This window comes from Lontra canadensis, unplaced genomic scaffold (genome assembly GCF_010015895.1).
Source record: "Lontra canadensis isolate GAN:19392208 unplaced genomic scaffold, GSC_riverotter_1.0 scaffold16, whole genome shotgun sequence".
NCBI classification, from domain to species: domain Eukaryota; kingdom Metazoa; phylum Chordata; class Mammalia; order Carnivora; family Mustelidae; genus Lontra; species Lontra canadensis.
In genome coordinates, this window is record NW_022631010.1 from 20,738,517 (window position 1) to 20,763,385 (window position 24,869).

General features: G+C 45.8%; 1 protein-coding gene across 1 annotated transcript in view; it reads left to right on the top strand.

The window, feature by feature from the left end:
• Positions 1-24,869, top strand: part of SLC24A3 (solute carrier family 24 member 3) — a 484,555-nt gene that overhangs the window by 56,994 nt on the left and 402,692 nt on the right. The window contains exon 2 of the mRNA XM_032859275.1: positions 2,468-2,596. Within this exon, the coding sequence (XP_032715166.1) occupies positions 2,468-2,596 (129 nt within the window). The remainder of the gene's footprint in view (positions 1-2,467; positions 2,597-24,869) is intronic.

Below are 24,869 nucleotides of genomic sequence, written 5' to 3' on the forward strand. Positions count from 1 at the left end.
TTGTTTCTTCATGAGCTTTTGAGGTTATTTTCTCTGCTTGTCACCGTTCTTAATCCTAAGAATTAACTGTGGAGGTTAAACAGATGACGCCAATGCCTTGCTTTCACCTTGAATTATCTCTGGCACTGTTCTGTTAGTTACGACTACACTGATGTCTGTGGCCACCACGTGGGCTTTTGCATTTCAGAATCTAAACTGATTGTTAATTCTCGTTAGGCTCCACATTCTACATTTGTGTGTGTGTGTGTGTGTGTGAGAGAGAGAGAGAGAGAGAGGGAGAGAAAGAGAGAGAGAGAGAGATGTCTAAAATAGCTGTTCTGGCTAATATGTGTAAGTTATAATGAAATACCTTGATGATTTTATATCTGAGAGCAGATTCCATTTGACTGAGAAAGACCTCGGTGCATGAGCTGCTGCCCTTACATGTGTCCTGTGGCTTAGGTGAGATGTCTATAAGCACTCTGATTTCTAGAAACTTCTGCAAGTCTTACTTTGTCCATCACCAAAATGGGAATAGTTTTTTCAACCCATACTTACTGAGCACATCCTCTGAGCCAGGAGTGATTCGGTGTTAGAGAGACAATAGTGGACAAAGTGGACAACATCCCTGCTCCCTCTTGCTTTCCCAACCAGAGTCATGAGGTTCAAATTCAACAATGAAGGTGGAATCATCTGGGAAACTAAAATTACCATGGAAATAGAGGAATGGGTATGATGACCTTTAGCTCTTCAGAACATCACACTGATGTGGCTGGATGGAGTGCTCCCTCTGGCCTTCTGTAAAGGTCACTTGGCCCATGAATTAGACCTTTATCTTGTACTTAGATCCATTTTCTGCCCACCACACTTCTGGACACTCAAGGGTGTCCCTTGCTTCATGCCACATCTTTCTTTAGTGCTAAGCCACTAGGAAGACCATCTTTGCTTGCTGTTTCCACCACCCAGTGGCTCTCTGAGGTCCAGCTCTGTTATTTCTTAGCCTTTGTCTTACTTGACTTGTCTGTAGGTCAAGACTGTTGGCCACTCCTGAAATTCCCTTTCTGCTGACCTTGCCTTATGCTATTACCTGTCCTCTTTCCTTTCCTTTCATGATCCATTCTCTGACGGAATATTGAGTTCCCCATGACCTCTTCTCTTCTCTTTACTCCCCTCCCAGAAGACCCCATGCATCATGTCTCATACTTTTCCCTATTTGCTTATGACCTTCTTGATGCTGTCTGTTAGCTCCCTCCCCTAAGGTATCTCCATCCCCTGTGCTCACAGGCAGCTTACCACCCTTTCCGTGCTCCGCAACACTTCAAAGTCAACAAGTCCTTTATGGTTACGTGCTCCTTTCTCCCCTCTGATGTGCCCTTCATCTTTGTTCTTTCTCCTGGCACGTCAGTCCCTACAGTCCTCTCAGCTGGAGACGTCACCACTGTTAACCTGCTCCTCCTATATTGCATTCAGTGGTTCAGTGTTTTCACATTTGTGCTTTCATCTCTTGTTTGTGGAAGTCTTGATATGCAGCGTTTACTGGCCCAGACTCTGGGGATATTGAAGTGGTGTCCTAGCTTGGGGAATCCTCCAGAAGCAGTTCCTGAGAAAATGTTCAGTTGTGAGAGGTTATTTGGGAGGAGTAGATGCTGGTGGGCTCAAAACAGTCACACTGACTTCATGGACCTAATTGTACCCATCTCTTCCAAAATCCATGTCGGTGAGGTCAACGTGGGTCATGTTGAACTTTGCCATGATGAGAATATTTACACTATGGAAATAGGCCAGTGGCTCCAAACCAGGACTCCCCCTGCCCAACCCCCTCCAGAGAGTGTTGGTTGTTAAAACATATATCAGTGTGTTACTGGGAGTGAGGAATTAAGGCAGAGAAGGACAGCAATTAATATATTATGTTTTAGGGTGCCTGGGTGGCTCAGTGGGTTAAGCCGCTGCCTTCGGCTCAGGTCATGATCTCAGGGTCCTGGGATCGAGTCCCACATCGGGCTCTCTGCTCAGCAGGGAGCCTGCTTCCCTCTCTCTCTCTCTCTCTCTGCCTGCTTCTCTGTCTACTTGTGATCTCTCTCTGTCAAATAAATAAATAAAATCTTTAAAAATATATATATTATGTTTTATCAGGAGCATTACGCTGTAGACAACTGGAGCATAATCCCAGTGGAGAAGATTCCATAATTCAGTTTAGAATACGCGTCTCAAAGTCATCCCACTGGAGTAGGTGAGGTAGTAATACACCAGTCCCTCCCAGTCAGTGGCTGAGGGCGGCCTCTGTCAGGCCCAGCAGGATCCAGCAGCCCAAGGAAGCCAGCAGGCAGTCAGCAGCTGTGTGAATGGAGCATAATGATAAGACCCAAGGTGGGAGGAATAGGCTCACCACTGAGCAAATGGTGGTTGATGGAGGTCCTGGACATTCAGCATTGGGAAAGGCCAAAACCGAGCTGTTAGTGATGTGTGGTTATGCTCTTTGTCTCTCTAGACCTCGACTTCATGGACCTCCTAGGGGAAGACCGACAGTGGACGGTGGGGAGGAAGTTAATGCAGGTGAATGACACTCTGACTTCAGAAGATACAGGACTCCGGAGCAGCAAGAACTGCACTGAACCAGGTAACAGTTACAGCTGCTGTTGTGGGCAGTGGCTGCCATTTTCTCTGGTTATGACTAAGGAAGAGCTGGACGCCATCTTTTCCCTTTGAGTTCTAACCCAGAGAGATCTTAGGGACATTTAGGGCAGGTGTCTAAGAAACTGAAAGGGGACATTCTGGGTGTGATTCTACCTCTGCATTCTTTTTCTAGGGTGTGGGTGAGAGGTAAGTCAAAGTCAGAGACCCTCATGATTCTGTGCTGATATTGAATGTGGGGGCTGGTGCTCTCAAGTGGGAAACTGAGTTGGGAGCAGGATGGGTGAGGATGTTCTCAGGTCATCTTTGCTTTGATCCCTGGAATCCTCTCTGGGTGGTTTTTAAGCAGGAGCCTTGTTTCTGTCACAGTAAAGAAACAGGGGGTGGAACCATATCCTTAACTGTGTTGTTGGTCTTTTTGAGAGAAGTGAATATTCATTTACCAGTGATCATATTTGATATCTGTTGTGTCTTTCCTCAGAAGGCTATGGAACATTTTATCTCCAATATATTGATCTTGAAAGGAAAGCAAACATAAAGGGAATGAAGGGGACTTGGAATCATCAGAACCCAGCCCACCAAATCTCAGAAAAGGCAAGCACCCTCTGGATGGTTGAGAGCCTTGCTAGTTTCAACCAGGGGTCAGCAAGTTTGTCTCACAAATGGCCAGACAGGAAATATTTTAGCCATTGCCGCCCATATGCTATGGCTATAGTTTCTATTTTTTTTAAAATATCCTTTTATAATCCTTTACACATTTAAAAACCATTCTTAGCTCACAGACCATACAGAACAGGCATTGAGAGGTATTAGGCCTGTGCTCTACTTTGCCAATCCTGACTTGGGTTGTTTGGCTCTCTGGGACCTCCCTTCCATGGATGGTGGGAACTTGGGCCTTATGCGTGCCCCTTCTGAGGGGTCAGGAGCTCAACCATGTGTTGATCCCACATCCAAAGGCCAGTCTCATTTTTAGTGTCACACTGCAAAGATATAAACAGTCTTCATTGCAGTCCAAAGAACCTTAGACCTTTGAAAACAGAAGGTGCTCTGTGAAGTTGTGCATCTGCCTTTTTTTTGATAGAGGTGTCCTTCACCACCATACTGAGAGTTTTAATAGTCCATTCCTAGGCAGAACTGGAAAGAATTAAAAATCAATTACCAGCAATCCCCCCATCCCAAACCCACAACAACCCACAATGCTACATCATCTATATTCCTCAAGCTGGAGAATTCAGGGGTTACTGTGGCTATTACTAAATGCTCTGAAGGAATACCCTTGAAGGTTAGTGAAGCACATGGCTGCTCCTTGAGCTAGAAGCAAAAATGGATGTGATGGGTTTGAGTGCCGCACTGAGCCAACAGAGCCTTTTGTAGAAAGATGCAGCAAGAGCCTTGGTTGCTAATCTGGTCATGTAGCCAAATATTTTTCAGTGTCTTCCGGTAACTAAGAGGCAGGTGGTGAGCGAGATGTCAGAAGACTAGAAATACTAGAAATACAGAAAACTAGAAATACTAGAAAGACTAGACTAGGAGGCCAGTTGGCACCTTTGGTATACCTTTGGTATGGGAAAGAATGGAGTCACTCGCAGTACAGTGACTGGCTTCAGGTTGAGGTCAGCCACCACGCTCAGGGCCAATGGTGATGGAAGGGGCTTCTGATCCCTGTTGAGAGATGTATGTTGGGGGAGGTGGTGCTGTCTCTGTGAGTGGCATTGCTCATTGTATCAAGAAACATCTTTTTCAGAATGATGGGTGTAGAAGAATAAAGCACATTAAAACCATTTTAAGAGAGGAAATGACTCAGCCCCCTGGTAGAAAGAAAGATGTCCAGGTTTTTGGTGTTGACAGGGAAGGCACAGGGGGAAAGAGGAGGAAGGGCTTCTAGAGAGTAGCAGGAGGAGAACTAGAGCTCATAATGCTTAGAGCTAGTCCAGAAAGAATAAAGACTCAGAAGTAACATTCTCAGTGTCTTCATTTGGGGGCTATGGGCATTGGGCATGATTTCTGGGGCCCGGACCTCAGAGCCAAAGACCACAAGGAAGGTGATCATGCCTGAAACAGGAGGGGTCTTTTTTAAGTCCTGACACAGCAAGGGCCTGCCTGGAGTCTCTGTTCTTCACCAGACCTGCCTTGACCATCCCAGGCTGCTGTGACCATTCTTTTTGCTAAATGTTTTTGGTACAAAATGTCTCTAACTGTGCTGTCCAATATGGACACTCAGTGGTGACTTAAATTCAAATTAAGTCAAATTAAATACATTAAAAATTCAGATTCTCAACTGCACTAGATACATGTCAAACACCTAATAGCTGTGTATGGCTCATGGCTACCATATTGGAGATCATAGACCATTTCTATCATCACACAAAGTTCTATTGGATGGGCAGGTCTAGAGCTTCCATCTGCCATCTTTCCAGCTTAATTGCAAGCACCTCAAGGATATAAGGTAGACATGTAGATTTGAGAGCCCCATCTCTTCCTGGGTTTTGAAATCACCCTCCCCTGGATTTGAATCCCAGCTTAGAAGCTGTGGGCTTTGGGCAAAATAGGCTTTCTGAGCCTCTCTCTCCTTCTGTGAGAAATTGAGGTAATCATTCTGACTTTTCATGACTGCTGTGAGAATTGGTAATGAAGTCACGAAGTATGACCAGCTTAGTGCCCTGTGTGTGGAAGTTCTGTAGTAGGAGCTCCCTCATGAATTGCTGGCTGTTGGGGGCAGCCATCCCTCCATTACAGGTGGGTCATAGAACTACCTTTTCCAACCCCTCCTCATAGGAATGGGCACATTCAGTTCATCTTGTTCTGTCAACAGGCCACATCCTCAGGTGGCCCAGGTCTAACCCATCAGGAAGTTGGGCTGAGAGGTTCAGGCACTATTTTCTAGTACATAAAAGCTTGAAGGATCTTGCTATGGTAATAAGCACATCACCTCTGAGGAATGCTCTCTTTCTACAAGAACGTGGTCAAAATGTGAACACAGACACAGGTGACCCCTAGTAGACTTGGTGCTCTTTCCAGAATGCTGTTGGAAGTCTGCTTCTCAGTTTTCATAGAACAGATATTTTATGCAAAAGTGTTGAGAGCAACAGCACTCATAACATCAGATTTGGAATTTAAATTCAGTAGTATTCATATTCTCTACCTCTAACTTACTGTGGGAGGGCAGGACTGAGCTGGACTGAGCCAAGGCCTAGTCGCCCAGGTTTCCTTAAGAGGTCAGAGGGCCCTGGAGGCAATGAATATTGCTTGTACTGGTTGAATGCAGTAGTGTCTGCTCTCAAAAGTCTTCAGTGTAGAGGATCGGAAGGAAGCCATGTGGTTTCTGGACTGGCTTCCCTTCCACTTTGTGATGATGTCAGCAGAACAAGAGTGTACTTCCAAAGATGATGCATCAGGCTTCCCTCTGTGCTCAGAGTAGTGATTATTTACTAGGGGACCTGAGCATTTGGGATGTCAGCATGGCCCATGACCATGTGAATAATGGTGTCAGTGTTGTAGGCAAGAATTAATTTGGTTCTTGTCATAAGGTACACCTATTGCTACTCATCATGTCACTGGGCTTCTCAGACTGTGTTCTAGGAACCCGTGGCTTTAGGTGCCATTAGAGTAAGTATATTCAGAGCCTGGAGATGGAATGATCTCCATCCTGGGTGTACTATCTGTTCAGGATAGGGGCTTGCTTTGCTTTTCAGGTGTCAATTTCCTCATCTGTGAAATAGGCTTGCAACTAATTTATCCTTTCTACTTCTTCCACTTTACAAATCCAGTAGTTCCACAACATTGCAAGAAGAGAGATTCATGAAGACATCCACCCCAAGTTGCCCTGCTCCGTTTTCCTGAATAACTTCTTTGCATTTGCAAAACTCCATGTCATACCTTGCCCCCTCCTTCGACCCTCTCTCCCCTTTCCTCTTCTCCTCTACCCCTCCCCTGCCCCATCCCCCATCTCCCTCTTTGCCTTCTTCTGAAAACTAGGTGCCCAGAGTAACCGCCCAGGGGACGATCAGGATGCAGGGTGCTTAGTATAATGTCAGTGTTGTCTTTGGTTGGTGTGGTAATACAAAGATGACACATTCTTCATATGGCAGCTGCCACTTTAAAGATATGTTGTTTTGCAGTATTTTGGATTTTTTTAAAATGGCATTTTTCCTTGCCCCTCCAAGACATGGTTTTGGTGGAAATTGGTAATTTTTTGTGCCTCCAGAACTGCATGAAAAAGACAAAGCTCTGGGCTCCAATTTTTCTGCAATTGTTCCAGTCCTCTGTGAATTTTTAAGGTTGTTTTCTTAGCCTGACACTGCCGATTTCATTTAGAGCCTGGAAACATACTGTTTTTTTGGCAAATAACACTTGAGACGGTTTACTCAGATGACCTATTAAGTGAAATTTAACTTTGAATAAATTTTATCCATGGAAAATTAAGTTAGCTAAATGTAATATTGAGAATGGTGGACAACTGTAGCAGAAATGAACTCTTTGTAGTATTTATTTGTACACTTTGCAGAATTTTATTTATACACTTCGAAGTCTGTCTCCAGAAAAATCTATCATCTTTTGGTTTTTAGTTCTTTGATGTTTTAAGGAAATGAGCTTTCCTCAGAGCGCCTCCTTCAAATAAACTTTGGAAGAAAGAGCTATTTAAAATGATAGCCTTTGGCATGGGTCTCACTCTGAGATCACTGGATGTTCTTTTGAAAAAGGGCTCATCTCCCTCTCTCTGTGTGGCTTAGTTGGATCTAAGATCCTTGGGCCTATGCTGTAGGTACCTTTGGGGCATGCTGGGAGTGTTTACTGGATCAGGTGTCTACTAGAATGTCCAGGAAGTACATGATCTGAGAACCAAGTATGAATTGTAGTAGAGGAGGGAAGCCAGAGATCCATATAAGTGAAGCAATATGGGTGAGTTCAAGGGATGAGTATGTCCACAGATTGGGAAGCAGCACAGACTGGTTCAGGTTGCAGGTCATGAACAAAGTTAAGTGCTGGAGTCCTACTGTTTTTTTACTTTAAACCATAACATCAAGGCCAACTGGTCTGGGGAGGTGGGTAGGGGGATGAGTGGTATAGGTGATGGGGATGAAGGAGCATACATGCCGTGATGAGCCCTGGGTGATGTATGCAAGTGTTGAATCAATATAGGTACACCTGAAACTAATATTGCTTGGTGTGTTCATTACTTGGAATTTAAATAAAAATTAAAAAAAAAAAAGGCCAGTTGGTCTATAATCATGGGGCTGGGCATGACCAATCTACAAAATATGAAACGCCCAAATCTCTCATCTCTTACATGAAAAAAAAAATGATCCAGAGGGGATGGATGACTTTCCTAAGGTCACAGCACTTGTCAGAAACAGGTTAGAGCCCCTTGCCACCAAACTTCCATACATAGATACTCAAAACATGTGGATAATTAGCCTGACGTCTACATGATTTGGTGTAGCACTGTCCTGTAGGATTAGAATACAAGCTACAGATGTAGTTTTAAATTTTCTAGTAGCTACATTAAAAAGGTAAAAAGAAGCAGGTAAAATTAACTTTAATCATACATTTTAGGGGTGCCTGGGTGGCTCAATGGTTTAAGTGTTGGATTCTTGATCTCAGCTCAAGTCTTGATCTCAGAGTTGCGAGTCCAAGCCCAGCATTGGGCTCCACACTGGCTGTGGCCCTTACTTAAGGAAAAAAAATACATACATATGTATGCATATATACATGTAATATGCATATATAACATATATTTTTTTATTTAACAGGATATATACAAAATATTAAGAATAGCAAATCTCAGATTGCCTCTGTGTTTTATCCCTGGGTTTGAACCCAGGAAAGAACTAAGGTTTTTTTAGGGACACCTGAGTGGCTCAGTTGGTAAAGCATCTGCCTTTGGCTCAGGTCATGATCCTGAGATCCTGGTTATTGAACCCCATGTCAGGCTCCCTGCTCTGTGGGAAGCCTGCTTCTCCCTCTCCTGCTCCCCCTGCCTGTGCATGTGCGCTTGCTCTCTCTCTCCCTCTCTGTCAAGTAAATTTTAAAAATCTTAAAAAAAAAAAGAACTAAGGCTTCTTTTTAAAAGTCTTAAAATCTTTTCCTTATTGTACTAGCTTACAGAGCTTTCAGCAGTGTTTCTCTGCAGTTATGATTTTCGTAATGATTCACATAATGGCTGTTGACACTCTTAAGTGCAATAAGTTAGGAACTTACTGTGATCCGCTCTTTAATTTGTATCAGACTCCTTACTGAATTAGATTGGATAAGGGTAGCTGCAGTAACAAATAAGTCCTGCAGATGTGAGAGTTTAACACAGAGTTAAAGATTTTGTTCTCGTGGAAGGTTCTGGCCTTTGGGTGTCCCTATTGCAAGAGATGGTCCAGGGATTCTGAAGCCTTCCATTTTGAGACTTTCCCAGGCTTACACTTGATTCCCAAGGGTGTTGTGCTTCTCTCTGCTTTCAGAGGCACAGGCATGGAAGACTGTGCATAGCTGAGTTTAAGGGATTAGATCCTCACTCCTGCTCACACACCACTGGCCAGGGCTCAGTCACATGACAACTCCTCACTTCCAAGGAGGCTGGGATTTAGCAGAGTGCCCTCAAAGAAGAGAGAGATCTGGTGAACAGCTAACTAGTCTTTGTTACCTTATTTCTTCCCCCAAATTTGTTTCTTTTTGAAAAAAAAAAAAGACTTCTCAGTTTTCCTTTAGGCCTATCTTATTAGTAAAGTCGTATTTTTACCCTCTACAGAAAAATCATAAGCCAGACTGACATCTTTTGAGGTGGGCTTAGCTCTTGGTTTGACCTTCCTGATTCTCACTTGGTCAAGGTGGTGCAATTTGACTCTTCCTCTCACCTTGGTTGAGGTAAGAATTGTCCCAGTTGTGCCTCTTTGCACATTGTGTCTCTTCTTTGTAAATACAAGAACCCTAGGAAAAATAACGCATGTTTGATGCATGAAGCCATTGGCAGTAACGTAAGAGCTTAGGTTTCAGAGGAGATCCTCAATCTCAATTCCATTACTTTCAACCTCTGTGGTACCAGGTGAGTGTCTTAAATTCTTTTAACCCCAATTCCACTGCCTGTAAAATGCCAGTCAGGATGCCCACTTCACAGGGATGTGGTAATCACGAGCCAAGGAAAGCTTCGTAAACAGCTGCAACCTCATAGTATGTGCTTATTAAATGGTAGCTGCGTTACCTTCGTTACCGAAATATAATGGAAGGCAGACCCACAGAGGTCATTTTTAGGGCCTTTGCAACACTCTGAGGCGCCCTAGAACATGGTGGGATTATGAAGATTGTTTTAAGGATGGATAGCTTATTGAGTGCAATTTGACCCCAGTACGGCATTCTCATGGCTGTGTGAACGAGACATGTCAAGAGATTATCCAGGAAGCTTCTGACTAATGCTGTTTCCTGGCCTCAGGGGCCACTCTAGAGTCACATAGGATGAAATAAGGAGTACAGGATTTTCTTCTGCACACTAATGAAGGGTTTCACAGCTTCTAGTTCTGGGAGGAGAGGCCAGATGCTATTTATTTCTTCCAGCTTCAGCATCCCTTTAGGACTTATTTCCTGAGACATTCTTAAAAGCCCCATTCTTTAAAAGTAGCCTGGGCAGACTAATCCAATGAACGGTGCATAGAATCTTCCCGAAACACAGGGGAAGGGTGATAAGCTCTACTCTTAGGTGCTTTCGTGGGCCTATTTGCACAGGAGCTTAGACTCTCAAAGCATTTTTACATTCACTAGGTCATTGGAACATGTTTGGCTCCTGGAACAAAAATACCTGAAGGTCAGGAATGACTATATTATTGATAGATAAATTAGATCTAGACTGAGACTGGTTGGGTTAAATAATTGAATCATAGTCATAAATGTGGACAGAAACTTAGGGATTCTTGATTCCAAACACTTTTCCTCAAGTCAGGGTCCAGCTAACTATGGCCCTTGACCAAATCTGGCCTGGTGACCATTTTTATATATATATTTTTTCTTTTTATTTTTTTAAAGATTTTATTTATTTATTTGACAGAGAGAGATCACAAGGAGGCAGAGAAACAGGCAGAGAGGAGGAAGCAGGCTCCCTGCTGAGCAGAGAGCCCGATGCGGGGCTCGATCCCAGGACCCTGAGATCATGACCTGAGCTGAAGGCAGAGGCTTAACCCACTGAGCCACCCAGGCGCCTAAATAAAGTTTTATTGGAACACAGCCGTACATGTCCATCTGCATGTTGTCTGTGGGCTGCCTTTGCTGTAGGAAGGCAGAGCTGACTATTGCAGCCTAGATCTTGGGTCCTGCAAAGCCTGAGGTATTTACTCAGTGGCCCTGTATGGGAACATTTGTTGCCACCTCCTGCTCTAGGTCCTGGGACTGGTACTTCAGGTGGCCTGGAGGAGAGGTGAAGGTGAGAATGATATCCCCACCTCTTTTTCTGCTCCCCTGACCTTTCCCCCAGATGTGCCTGTGCCTTATTAAAACTAGTGTCTATTAAATATTTTTTAACATCAGTCCTGGCCTAGGGCCCTGTAACCCAGGTATTACCCCCTTTCTGTTTTCTCTCTCATGCATAGACACATGATCAAAAACCTTCAGCATTGTCTGTCCACATGTGAGGGACATGTGTAAAGTAGAAGAGGTCATATTCATCCCCATAAAGATGCTTGAAACCCACTGGTCTGGACTAACTCCTTGTCCCAGAGTCTTTCTTACACCTGGAATGGCTTCCCTTTGGGGTTAGAGAGTGAAGCACCCATGAGGGGCTGATGAGTATGGTCGGTCCCCACCATATGTGGACAGTTTGCCAGATCCCTGCAGAGCAGTGAACATGGAGCTTCCCTGTGTGTGTGGAGGCTACAGGCACTGGAAGGGGTGGCCGGGGATGCTGTGGGATGCTGTGGACCCTTGTGCTCAAGGGTCCGTCCCCTCCTGGCCACGGTGCATCCCTCAGCTGTACCTATATGGCCTTTTGACAGTGGCAGTGACAGCCACTTCCTCCTTGTGGCCCTGGCTCCGTCCCCCGCTCCATGGGAGCTTCTTCTTGCCTGCCTCCGCCTCCTTGGTGGTGCTGCAGCATACCTGAGGTGACTGGGGACTTTTTTCTTAAATCACACATTCCAGAATGATCTTGTGCCACAGATAAACCCATTTCACAGATGAAGCCAGGACTAAGGTTGAGGGGCATGAAGGGGCGTCTCTAGGGTCTACCTCTGGTTGGCAGTCGAGTGAGGACCTGCACCTCCCAGCCTTTCTTGCCTCTGGCCACAGGGCTGGGCTGTGTCCCCTCACTCATGTATGTGTAGAGTCTGAAATCACGGGATCACCAGGAGGACACCACTGTGCTCTCGTGCAAGTGCTCTCAGGTCCCTTAGGGCGGCTCTTCTCAAAGTGCAGCAGACCAGCAGCAGCAGCTCTGGGAGCTTGTCAGAAATGCGCATTCATGGGTTCAACCTGAGACCTCCTGGGCCAGAGCCACCGGGAAGTGGGCCCAGCCCTCTGTGTTCTCACAAGCTCTCCAGGGGCCTATGAGGTCCACTCGAGTGTGAGGAAGCCTGGCTTAGCTCACTGGAGTCCCCTGGAGAGACTTTCAATCCAGGCCCCACCCCAGAACAACTCAAGTCTCTGGGACTGAAGATCAGGCTTCAGGGGTTTGAAAGCTCCAGGGTGAGGCCAGGGTGCCATCAGGGCTGAGACCACGGCCAGCGGCCACCCACCTCCATGCACTGGCTGGCTCTGGAAAGCTGGCCATGGGAATCTGGTCGAGAGGAAGAGAACTGGGTGGGTGAGCCCAGCCAACAGACAGCCAGCCAACCAGCCAACCAACCAACCAGAGGGACGGTGTCAGGCAAATATAAGACACCAGACCTATCTTGCTGTAGGTTCCTCACTTCTTCTGCTTTCATCCATTCATTCCTTGTGAGTCACACAGATGGTCGTTCACTTTAGGCTCCATCTTGGGGGTTCCTGGGTTTTGTTTCTGAGATCTCCAACCCCAAGAAACACCAGGATGGAGTTTCACCTAGCTGTATTTTAAAATGTCCAGCTGGGGGCATCTGCGTGGCTCAGTCAGTTGAACGTCTGACTCCTAATTTCAGCTCAGGTCATGATCTCAGAGACATGAGATCAGGCCGTCCATCAGGCTCCGTGCTGGCACGGAGCCTGCATACGATTCTCTCTCTCTTTCTCTCTCTGCCTCTCCCCACCTTCTTGCTCCCCATCTCTAAAAAAATAAATAAAATGCATTTCTGTGAGGGTTGGGTGGGAACGTACCTGCCTTACCTTTCAGGGAATCTCATCTTGTGTTTTAGATCTTGGTTGGTTGCTGAGTGCTCATCTCTCCCACTCCCTTTCTCCCTCCTTCTCAGACCCCTGAGCTGTCTGGGACCTCTGGGCTGACCAAGGGCTGACTGTGGGCCTGAGGCCTTGGGGTGCTGACTGCCTCTCCCTGGGCACTCCGATTCTGACCTGACTAGGACATGCTCAGGCATGGGGTAGACTCTGGGAGCTTCAGGGTAGGATGAGGCCCAGGCAGAGTCTCTCTCCCCAGAAGCTCACAGCATCTCCTCTGGGCCTCAGACTTCTGAAAACAGGCTGTGTGTGTAAGTGGAGCGTGTGGCTGAGGACTATGGGGAGGGCATGTCTGAGTTCACTGAATGTGCCTTCCACAGATCACACACTCGGGCAACAGGCACCCAGCCTATTGCTTCCTCCTACCTGGGGGCTCCTATGGCCTGTAGGCCGATGGCCACCCCTCCAGTCTGTATTCATGGGGACAGGCCCCATTCATGCCCATAACAATTTCACATTCCACCTTGGAGAGTAAGGTTAAGTAAGTACATGTCTGGGTTTTTATATTGGCACTTCTGAGGTTCTTGATATAGTTTAAACCATTAGTTTGGCTGAAATTTCTATAATAGAACAATAAAATCCCTGAATTAAAGATTAGCAGCCTTTTTTTAGAAGTGGAATTTGAACGAAATAGACATGAACCCCGCCCAGTGTCTTGTCTTGTCCATCCCTGCCAAGGCCTTTGTGCATAGAGCTGAGCCTGGCTTCCCAGCCCGGAGCCTGCAGGGCTTACCCAGTGTCCATGCCATTGGGATCAGGGGCACTGGGCTGAGAAAGGGAAGAGATCAGGATGCGGAGGACTGGGGACAAGTTGCTCTAGGAGCAGCATAGGACTGGGGTCTGAGGAGTCAGGCTGGACTCAGTTAAGCTTCCATCACCTCAGTCAGTAAAAAGGTGCCTGGAGTTACCACCCTGCGTTGGGGTCATTGAGACAATCAGGAGATAAGGGGTGCCCGCGGTTTATAATTAAAAAGTACTTCTGCATGGAGGGTAGAGGTGGGGAGGCAGACCAGGGTTCCACAGACCTAGAAAGGAATCCTGTTTTGATGCTCGGGGACTATGGGATCCTGGACCAGTCACGGAACCTCTCAAAGCCTTGGTTTCCTCCCCTTTGAAGTGGAAAAATTCAAACAGCAAGTTTTGCCGGGAAGAGCCCATGGAATACAGTATGGAAAGTGACACAGAGCAGGTGCTCAGCCCATGAATGGATGCCCATATTTTGAACGCCCAGTATGTGCCAAGGGGTTTCGCGTGCAGGGCCTCAATTAGTGATGCATGGGAGGTTGTGGTTATTACCCACGCATCGATTAGGGCTTGGAGATTTCTACTGCGGGAGGACAGTGAATGGATCTGACACGTCCTCATATTGTACACACACCTCATTTTATTATACTTCACTTCATTCTACTTCAGAGATACTGCATTTTTTTTTTTAAACAAATTGAAAGTTTGTGGCAACGCTTGGATGATGAGCAAGTCGGTCGGCACCATTTTCCCAGTGACATTTACTTGCTTCGTGTCTCTGTCATATTTTGGTAATTCTCACAGTATTTCAAACTTTTTAATTATTATATTTGTGATGGTTGTCGGTGATTACAACGTGCTGAAAGCTCAGATGATGGTTAGCCTTTTTAAGCAATGAAGTATTTTTTAATTAAGTTACACACATCTTTTGGCATAATACCATTGCATGCTTAATAGACTACAGTAGAGTATAAATATAACTTCCGTATGCACTGGGAAACCAAAAATAGTCATGCAATTCACTTTCCTGAGACGCTCCCTGTATCGCCGTGGTCTGGAATTGAACCTGCAGTATCTCTGAAATATGCCTGTCATACCTAGGTGGAAAGTAAAAATATTCTTAGTTGTCAGATCCTCCGTGCTGCCCATGAACAGCCTGTTGGCATAAGCCTCAGTCTCCCAGTGGGTCTTTTTTGGGGAAAGGGAATGCCACTTAGCTGCATTCATAGTGGTCTGTCCTGGGAAAATCCACAGGAAAATCACTGGTAATGGGAATTTTGAGATGCAAGCTTGACTGTATGGAATGGACGTCAGCAGATGAAGGAAGAGGGAGTGAAGGGCAGTGAGAAGGTGGGAAAGAAGCTGGACTTGTTCTGTGCTCGGTTCTGTCCACTTGTCACCATGCAAGTCTGCCCTTTGGACATAACTTTAAGTCAAATCATGTGAAAAGAGATGACCTATGTTCCATGGGCAATGGTCCTTCCATATTCCAGAGACCGTATTCCCCCACTGCCTGTGCTATTTTAACCACAAGTATGAGATCAATTTGTTAAATTCTAATTTGATGAATTTAAAGGAAGGAAGATCGTAATACAGCTGTACCCATCCCTCTAATCACATGTTTTTACTCATTGACCCTAATTTCATACAGAACATTGGCCCCCTTGCAGGAATCATTGTGTGTTTGTGGCTTACAAAAAGATGTTTCCTTTAATGGGGCCAAGCATGAATACTTTGGTACTTGGTGGCTCCCAAGGGTGCACAGTCTGTCAGTAGTAGCCATTATGAATCTAGAATGATTGTTTTTTCAGTGCCACAATTTCATGTGCTGGTTTTGTTGTTGTTGTTGTTGTTGTTTTTGTTTTTTTTGTTATTTTTTTTTTTTACAAATTTATATTACCTCTATCCCCATCCAGGCTCAAAAACATTATCTTCAGCATTTTTTGGGGGGTTTGTTTTAAACTCCAGCATTTTATTATAGAAATTTGCAGACATACAGAAAAGTGGAAGGGATTTTACAGTGAACGCCCACAGACTCAATCCCTAGGTTCTGTCATTTACGTTTTACTCTGTTGGCTTTCTCACACATTTACTCATCTAGCCCACCTTGTATCCATCCATCAATCTGTGTCCTATTTCATTTGAGTGTATTTCAAAGTCATTTGCAGAAATAAATACACTCCCTCTCCCATAGGTTAGCATGCATGTCATTAACTAGAGTCTATTGCTTGCCCTTTTTGGGTAACATTTCTACACAATGAAGTGCACGAATTTTTCGTGCACCATCAGTGAGTTCTGACAGATGCATACAGCAGTGCTCCCAACCTCTGTCAGGATTTAGGACATACATCATCCCAGGAAGCCCCTTCATGATCCTTCGCAGGAAACCCCCCAGCCCACCCTCACATAATCACTCTTCTGATTTCTTGCACCATAGAAAAGCTTGCACCTATTCTAGCATTTTATATACAAGAATCATAAAATATCTGTGTTTATCCTTGATGTAAGGCTTCTTTGTTGGCACACTGTTTTTGAGATTCATCCGTGTTTTTGTGTAGAGCTACAACATTTATTATACATGCATACACACACACATTAATAAACATCTCTGTACATGGATTACATTTACATATGTGACGCACTTCCCATGTAAATGTTCATAGATGAAGTATATTTCTCTCCAGGAAGTGCTTTGTAGATTTTGATTACTTCTCTTAGAAACTTATTTTAGATCAACCTCCAAAGAGACCTTTCTGATGTCTGGAAAATTAGTACAAGCTTTGGTTGACCAGGGTCTAGATAGAGATGAAAGCCAGTCATCCCTAGTCCCATCCTCTCTCTTGCTTCCAGAGCAGAACCGTGAACTGGACCCAGAAGCCTTTTGGCTGTAGGAAGGGAAGAGGGAGGACGTGGGAGAGGAGATCTCCCTTAAGGCCTCTGGATGCAGCCCTGCATATTCAGTTACTCAGCTACAAAAAGAAGTGGGAGAAGCCGAACCGTGAAGGTGGAGAAAACAGTCTGGTTCATTGAGTAAACAGCCATGTACACTCTGCCGGGGAAGCTGCTTCCAGGAGGCCTTTGTGGCATTCTTTCCTGCAGGAGCTGGGCATGCTTCTCCTCACCAACAGCATCAGAGAAAGACCTTCTCTCTCTAAGCACCTCCTTGGGAGGTAGATGCCTAGTCAGGGAACAGGACCAGCCCTACATTCAAGTGGGAACTCTGTGTGTGTGTGTGTGTGTGTGTGTGTGTGTGTGTGTGTGTATCTTTGGAAAGGGTGAGATCCTCATTTTCCCAAACAAGTTCTGTCCCAGTGGAACCCTTTGTCGGCATAAGTCTTCATTTGTTTGTGTTCCTTGTCTGCTTGTCTGCGGTTCCTGCCACACAGGTTGATTTGGAGTAGTAATTGAAAGGCACAAGCCACGGACCCAATGAGGAACACCCTGGGTGATAGTTAATTTCATGCCGTAGCCATCAACTCTCTCGACTCAGTTCTGGTTCCCTTTGAAGCAGACGCCGAGACAAGGGTTTGGGTGCTTGTAGTTTATCTAGGAGGTGATCCCAGGAAACTCCCACGGAGTAAGGGAAGTGAGCCGGGGAGGGAGGACAAGGTAGCCAATGTTCACATGTCAGACAATTACCACTGGAGATAATAGGGTACAGAAGATGCCTTGGAGGTCTCCCCCTCAGGGGTGAGGGAGCCGGTGTATGTATACACCAGCTCCCACATACCTAGCCTGCCCCTCACCCAGGCAGAGCAGCATCCTTGACCAAGTACCAGGCCCAGGGGAAGGAGTGTGGGTGTGGGCTGCTGGAAGTTGAGGCACTGGGCACCCAGCTGCTCAGAAGCCGGAAGGTGAGGGGCGTCGGCTGTGATTGCTAAACACTGACTTCCTTCTTTCCCACGAAGTGGTTTTGTGTTGTAAAATGGGTTGGAAAGCTCATCCTAAACCAGGAAGACCTCATAACAGCACTTTGCACTTCCTCTGTGTGTGCATGGGTTTGTCTTGCCAGACGCAGGCACTCAGACTCACCCCGTTAGTTTTCACTGTGTCATAATGTGGGTTTGTACAAGTGCTGACTGCTCATGCTACAGGCAGTAGGCTCAGGCTGCAGGAACCAAGGAAGCTTTTCAAGCCAGGGTCTGTGAGCAGAGGGCTTTCATGAAACCAGGAAACATGCCTTCCTTCCTCCTTCACCTAGGATTGCCTCCATGCACGTGTCAGACTTCCGGGGACCCCAGGGAAGCTCAGAACATGTCAAAATAGAAAAAAGAGGAACCCACCAAGAAAATCCTGCCTAAGCTCCTTCCAGAAGCAAACAGATCCTCTGCTCACCAGGCAGATCTTTTTGTTTTGCAAGCAGTGGAAGGAAAAGAGTTACTTCTAGAAGTGTTGCTGGGCTCTGGGGCCCGGAAATTATGTAAATCCAGGGAGAAGACTCCGTTTAAACCCTGACTGGAAATTAGGAAATGTGGCACCACCACCAACATGTGGCCCATACTTTAGTCTCCAGCATGGGTGTTATTTAGGGGAATACATGGGCTTTTCTGGCTTCAGAGTGAAACCAAATCGATCCGGGTCCTCAGATAATCATTTAATCCCTCACTGGGCTCTATCTTGTATCAAATGGAGTCCATATTTCACACCAAATCATCTTGACTCAGTATGTTTAAAGTAGAAAACCTGAGAGCCCTGGTTTTTAGGGCCTATATGTTTTCATATTCCAGAGCGCCCCCAATGTGGGTCTTTCAAAGGCTTCTAGAAAAAAGCATATCCAACTGAGTAAGGTTCTTCAGCCCAAAACCTGGCACAAGGGGAAGTAATTCCCACCTGGAACTGGAGGCATTTAGATCCCTCCAAGGCTGTGAGGCTGTGGAATGCAGTTTTTAGCCAGGGAGGAAGGATTATACCTTATAGTGTTTTAAACCATGACCACAGGTGCTTTGATATTTCTGCTGGGATGAGGTTAGACACTCATTCTCCTGCTCTAGAGTATAGCTGGCCTTCACGACCTACTCCTGACAGATAGACTGTGGCACAAGTTGTGTGGCTTCCAAAGCTGTGTCATGAAAGGCAATACAGCGTCCACTCAGCTCTCGCCCTTGGGACCGTTGCCCTTGGTCCTGGACCACCATGATGAGAGGAAGCCTGGGCATCACAGAGACCGCCTGCAAGTGCTCCTGGTGACAGCCCCAGCCATGGTCCTGTGTGACTGCTGACAGCCAGCATCGACAACCAGACCCACAAGTGAAGACACCTTCTAGATGACTCCAGTCCTAGCCTCCATCAGACGGCAACCATGTGCCATCCCGAGTGAGAACTGGCTGACTGAGATGAGCCACCCCTGGAACTGCAGAGAGGAAAACAATTAGTGATCATTGCTGCTTGGGTCTGCCAGTTTGGGCTGTTTTGTTATGCAGCCATGGTGACTGGGACAATCATATACCCATGGCCCCATTGCCAAAGAAGTTTCGCCAGTGAAGGATCTGCTTTTATCGGGTGTGGTGACTCACTTCTTGCTCCCTGGGAAATCAGTGTCTGGGGAGAAGAGACAAGAGTGGACCTGTTTCTTGGAGTCTACAGTTCGTTTCCAGCGTGGCCTAGAGATGCATGAGGTTTCCAGCTCTTTCAGCCTCAGGAGGTTGGGGACTGAGAGCCCCGTTCTGGGTCTGGTGTGAGCACTGGGTCAGCAGTGGTGGGGAGCAGCCCTGCATGTCCCCCCGATGCTCTGGGCTTCTGGGGCTGACTCTGCACCCTGAACTTGCTTTATTGTCATGACGTCCCTGGTGTGGGCTCCTCCAGGGGCAGTGGCCTGTTAGAAGGTGCACAGGAGTGTGGCCCTGCCAGCTCTTCTGGCGCTCCAGTCCTGGGGAGGGTGGGTCCCTGTGAGGCCAGCTGGGGGTCACCCCTCTCACTTCTTCTCTGTGCTTCTCCTCCTTCAGCCTGGGAGTGGATCCACCATTTCTTCACTGTCTTGGGAGAGATGTAAAAAAAAAAAAAAAAATGCATGTGAGAGAACTTTGAAAAATCTGCAAAGGTCTTATGAAACCAGAGGTACTATTAAGGGATTCACAGATATTACTGGATCAGGCCGGAGCGGTGTACCTCTGTGGTGGTTTATCTTCTCTGGAGACCGGATGTTAAGGGTCATAAACTCTCAACACTCAGACACTCTAAAAAAGTCTTGTGGCCCAGGACCCCATATAATGCCCGAGTTCTCTTTACGGCATTGCCTGAAAATGGTCCTGCATCATGTCATTGCATAGCCTCAGTGACAGGGAGCTCACTCCACCTCCTGTTAGAGGCCTTTATTCCTTTGGGCAACCAGGATCATGAAAATTACCTTCCTCATGCTGAACCAAAGTGATCTTCCTTTTAGGCATTCAGAATTCTACAAAATAAATCCTCTTCCTTTTCCTCATGGCGTCCCTCTGAGGTCAGATACCAAGGATATTCAGGCTTTGGTGTCTCCAGTTTTTTGAGCTCTCTTCCCACCCCTACATCATATGGCATGGCTGGGAGAGACCCCCCACCATCCTGGTTACCTTCTGGACTCTGAAAACCTCAGTCTCTATATATTAGGAAAGAAGTATGTTCATTAAATATATTTCTAAGTGATCACTAACTTAAATTTATTTAAATCTTGTCTTATATTTTAGCTTAAGGGCAGCAATCGCTATTTTTTTTAATTAAGTTCAATTAGCCAGCATATAATACATCATTAGTTTGTGATGTAGTGTTCCGTGGTTCATTAGTTGCACATCACACCCAGGGCTCGGCTCCACAGGTGCCCTCCTTAATGCCCATCACCCAGTTACCCTATCTCCCCACCCCCCCTCCCTTCTGTAACCTTCAGTTTGTTTCCCTGGAGTCCAGAGTCTCTCATGGTTTGTGTCCTTCTCTGAGGTCCTGGGATCAAGCCCTGCCTTGGGCTCCCTGCTCAGTGGGAAGTCTGCTTCTCTCTCCCTTTGCCCCTCCCCGCAACTTGTGCACATGTATGCTCTCTCTCGCTCTCTCTCTCTCTCTCACAAAGAAATAAAAATCTTAAAAGAAAAGAAAAAAAAATCCATCTCCTGTCAGTGTGTTTGAACAACACATGAAGAATTGGACCCGATTCAGTCCCTGCTCAGCTGTCAGACATAATTATGTCAGATGCCAACACATCTAATGCAAACCCATGTTCAGATACAAATCCATTAATGGCTAAGCTAGGATTTAAATCCATAGGTTCTTTCCAGAGATAGGATCGAGTGTCTCCTTGGGGTCAGGGCTGGGCTAAGTGCTCTGTCTGCAAGTCTCCTTAACCCCGACAGGCGCATGAGTCAGGCATTCCTTCGGCACCCAGAGACAGCTGCCCAGCTGGACTTAAAGCCCAGCCGCACCCAGGTGCCCCTTGCCAGCACCGCGCTCTCCTCTCCTCTACGCTGAACGTCAGGCGTGAATGTCGAGTTGACACATGATTTCCACAAGTACTAGTCCTGGCCTGCAGGTGCGAAACCCTGTGTGGGCAGGCACCAGGGCTGTTTTGCTCACTCTTCTATCCCCAGGGTCTGCAGAATAACCCAGAACATGGTGGCTGCTTTTTCATCTTTGTTGGATGAACGATGGAAGGAATGAATGAATCCTTCTACTTGTAATTTCTCTGTGACAGTTGTGCCCTCGACAAACATTTCATTTTGAAACAACAAAAGATTAACACAGTAAACTCTAAGGGAAAACTATAACAAACTTCAGTGTATTTCCTATTAGAATTAGTGAATGTTAACATTTTTATTTGCTTCTGATCTTCTGTGTCTAAGAAATACAACAACACAGATCAAATTAACATCCTTTCTTGTGCTTTGTCAGGTCTTCTACCTTCAGAAACAATCATTCATCCTTATTTTGGGCATGGTTGGCCTGTGTTTAGTGTTTCTATCTCATGTAGATATTTACGCATAAGGAATAACCTTGTTTGGTGTGCTTTCAAATGCACATGAGTGTTATTTGACTATAGTAATATTCTGCGATGTTTTCCCCACTTGTATATTTTTGAGATCTATGTGTATGCATGCTCTGGTCCATTCATTTTAACTGCCGTCTTTTTTTTTTTTTTCTTTCTTCCATTTGTAAGATTCTATTGGCATTTATCTATTTCCTAGTAGTACATACACGTCTTGTTCTCAGTTTGTTGCTGTGGGTAGTTAATATTCTTATCATCCTGCATTGTCAGGCAGGGAGACGTAGAGCCAGCGATGAGATGACCCCTCTAAGGTGCCACAGTTTTAAGAGGTTGTAGACCAGAGGATGGGCCCATATCTTCTGACCTCAGGCTGTGGTCTTCCTCACTGCACCACACTGTCTCCTTTGGGAAAGCCGATGACAGGTCAGAGGAAACGGGAAGGGCTCTATCTCCTAAAAGCTCCAGAAAGGGAAATGACCATTTTGAGAGACCAGTGTGAACGTTTGATGCAAAAGGAGGTCACTCCCATGCATTTCAAAGAAAAGACCCGAGTGTCATTGGTGGGGTATCCCTGATGTTGACCCTTGTGTCTGTTTTCAGCCACCTGGGGCCCCCTGGACAGCCAGGTCAGGATAAGGCTTACAGTCACCTCAGGGCTGGCCCAAAATTCACAAAAGTAGCAAGAAGCCATAGGTGACTTTATCTCCCAGCTCAGAGGGCCTGGGGTATGAGGCCACTTCTGTCCTGGGGGTTAGCATCCCCCCTTTTTTTTCCCCCAAGTGAATATAGGGTTACTGTAGAGCAGGTATTAAAACCAGTTAATATAAAAAAAAGACTAATCATTTCTATCTTTGTTTCTCTTTAAAAATTAGGGCTTTGAAAACATTAATCAAATTTTGCAAATTTAGCAAAAGATGTTCAAGTTTCTGAGACAATAAAGACCTTCTTTTCCCTTCTCCAGAAATGGGATAATGGCCTTTAGGCCACCTGGCTCTGTGGACTCTTAGTGGAGAGTAGAGCCTCTGGGGCGATTTGCGTAACTTCTCGGTTTCCTCATCTTTCAAAGCAGATGATGGTGATAACCGCCTCATTGCCAGAACAAATTTGCCGGGAAGTGGGAGCCTCAGGGCACTTCGCTTGCAGTAGCCCTTCCAAGACCTTCTATCTAATTTTTATTCGTAATTTGGTATGCTTTTTCATGAAGAGGGTGTGCCAAGTTGTATGAGCTTCAGCGCCACGTGCTCTGGGTTCACCTCCTTGAGCAGACGTTGGTTGTAAGGATGCCCTATCACATAATTAGTGCACAGTAATTGTAAGCGTTTGTTAGGATAATTATTTAATTAATAGCATGTGGCCTGAGTGTAACCTCATGCCTGGAATGGAGTGGGGGCTCAGTTAGTAACAGCCTTGGTTATTCTCTTCTCAGATTCAGCACAGAGCTCTGTTTTTATAGCGTCTTTCATTTTCAAGGATAGTGGGAGGGGGACCAGAGGTAGGCTCCTGCCTCCAGTGGGCCACGGCCCCAGATTCTCTGTATTACAACACACAAAAATCCCTTTACGGCCTTAGAAGTTTTCTGCCTGTCTTCTCCATCATCTGGCTCCCCTGAATGGTCTGGTTGACCTTCACGTCCCATTGTGAGGTGAGCAATCAGCTGGGCAGGGGCACTGGTTGACCTCACCTTCTCCCATGCTTTTTTTCCTCAGAAGACCATGAATATAAAAGTCCCTCAACTAAAAGCTGGTGGCAAATGAATTTACCATGGAAAAAATGCTTATAAGAGAATGCTGATCACCAAACGGAAGCTGAGAAAAAGAGTGTCTTCAGAGTAGATGGGATGGGGAAGGATAGGGAAATCTAGTCTTAGACACTTTCAGAGCCTTGGCTTCTGAATCCTCCACACTCTGAAAACTGGGACCAGGATATTTGGGCCCCATCTGAATTTTATGACCTGATGAGTTATTTTGTTCTTTCCTTCTTGAACGCAGCATGACAGTTGTGTTTCTAAATTTAACTCTTCCTGTTTTGGCTGCTCAGAGTATGTTCACAGAAGACCTGTGTGGGATGAGAGCAGCTCTCCCTGGGCCATCAAGCCCGCTATGGGCTGTCATGTCCCTGGGGGAAAAAATCCTAGGCAGGATGGCCTCACCACCCCATGGGGCTAGTGGCTTGTGGATGTCACCTTTCTTTTCTTGGAAAAGATATAAATGTGTGTGTGTGTGTGTGTGTGTGTGTGTGTGTGTGTGTGTGTAATTTCCCCCTAAGGTTAATTTCCTTGGCATTTTGTTACTCAGTCTTCTTGTTACACCCGTTTTTCTTAGGACGTTCTGAGCACTGCCTCTTTCATGAGAGAATGTGAAATATGGTTGCTCTTAGGGCATCATTCTGAAAGCCATTTATGGAATCTTCTTCCAGCTTCTAACCTCTTTGAACTTCTTCTTAGCATTCTTGAGTAGCTAGAGTTACTTGTAATTGAGGCACCTAAACCATAGGGAGGGTAAGGATTTGTCCAAAAGGAAGCAGCATGCTGAGAGCAGATGTGAAACCCTGACTTGATGGCAGTGGATTTGGGTCATCATCTTTCCATGACTTATTGGTGGGAACTTGAGTCCCCTCATCTCAAGATGGATATATGAATTATATTAATGTGCTGTGATGAAGAATAAAGGAGATCGGATTTGTGATCGCACCTACTATTCATGATGTATTGTGTGTACAGCCAGTGCTCGGTTAGTGGTCACTCCCCTTTGAGCTCCCATTTCTTTGTCTATGAGATGCATAGAGTAGACTGGATGATCTTTAAGGTTCCTCCTAGCACTGAAATGGAATGATTTTATTGTGAGGAGACATTGAAATCTGTCCTCATGTAGATGAAGAGCTTCCGGAAATGTGAAAAGATAGGAAGAACCTAAGTTAAAAAAAAAAAAAAAAACAGCTTCTTTTTTGTGAGGCACTTTGCACAAGATTATTCACCCCAGGACACCACGCACCCCCATCCCTGGAGGCAGTGCTTGATCTAGCAGTTTCTTCTCTGTCCCTGGGGCCTACAACAGGCCTTGGCACAACATGGGCCCTTGTTGGATATTTGGTGAATGAGTGAATGGACAACATGACTGTCTTTGTGGCCCACAAGACCCCAGCATCATGGTGGTCCTCGGAGCTGGAAGAAGAGATGCTTATGATGACAGTGGAGGGTAGGGCTATTGATGAGGAACTGGCTAGTTATCACTTCTTCTGC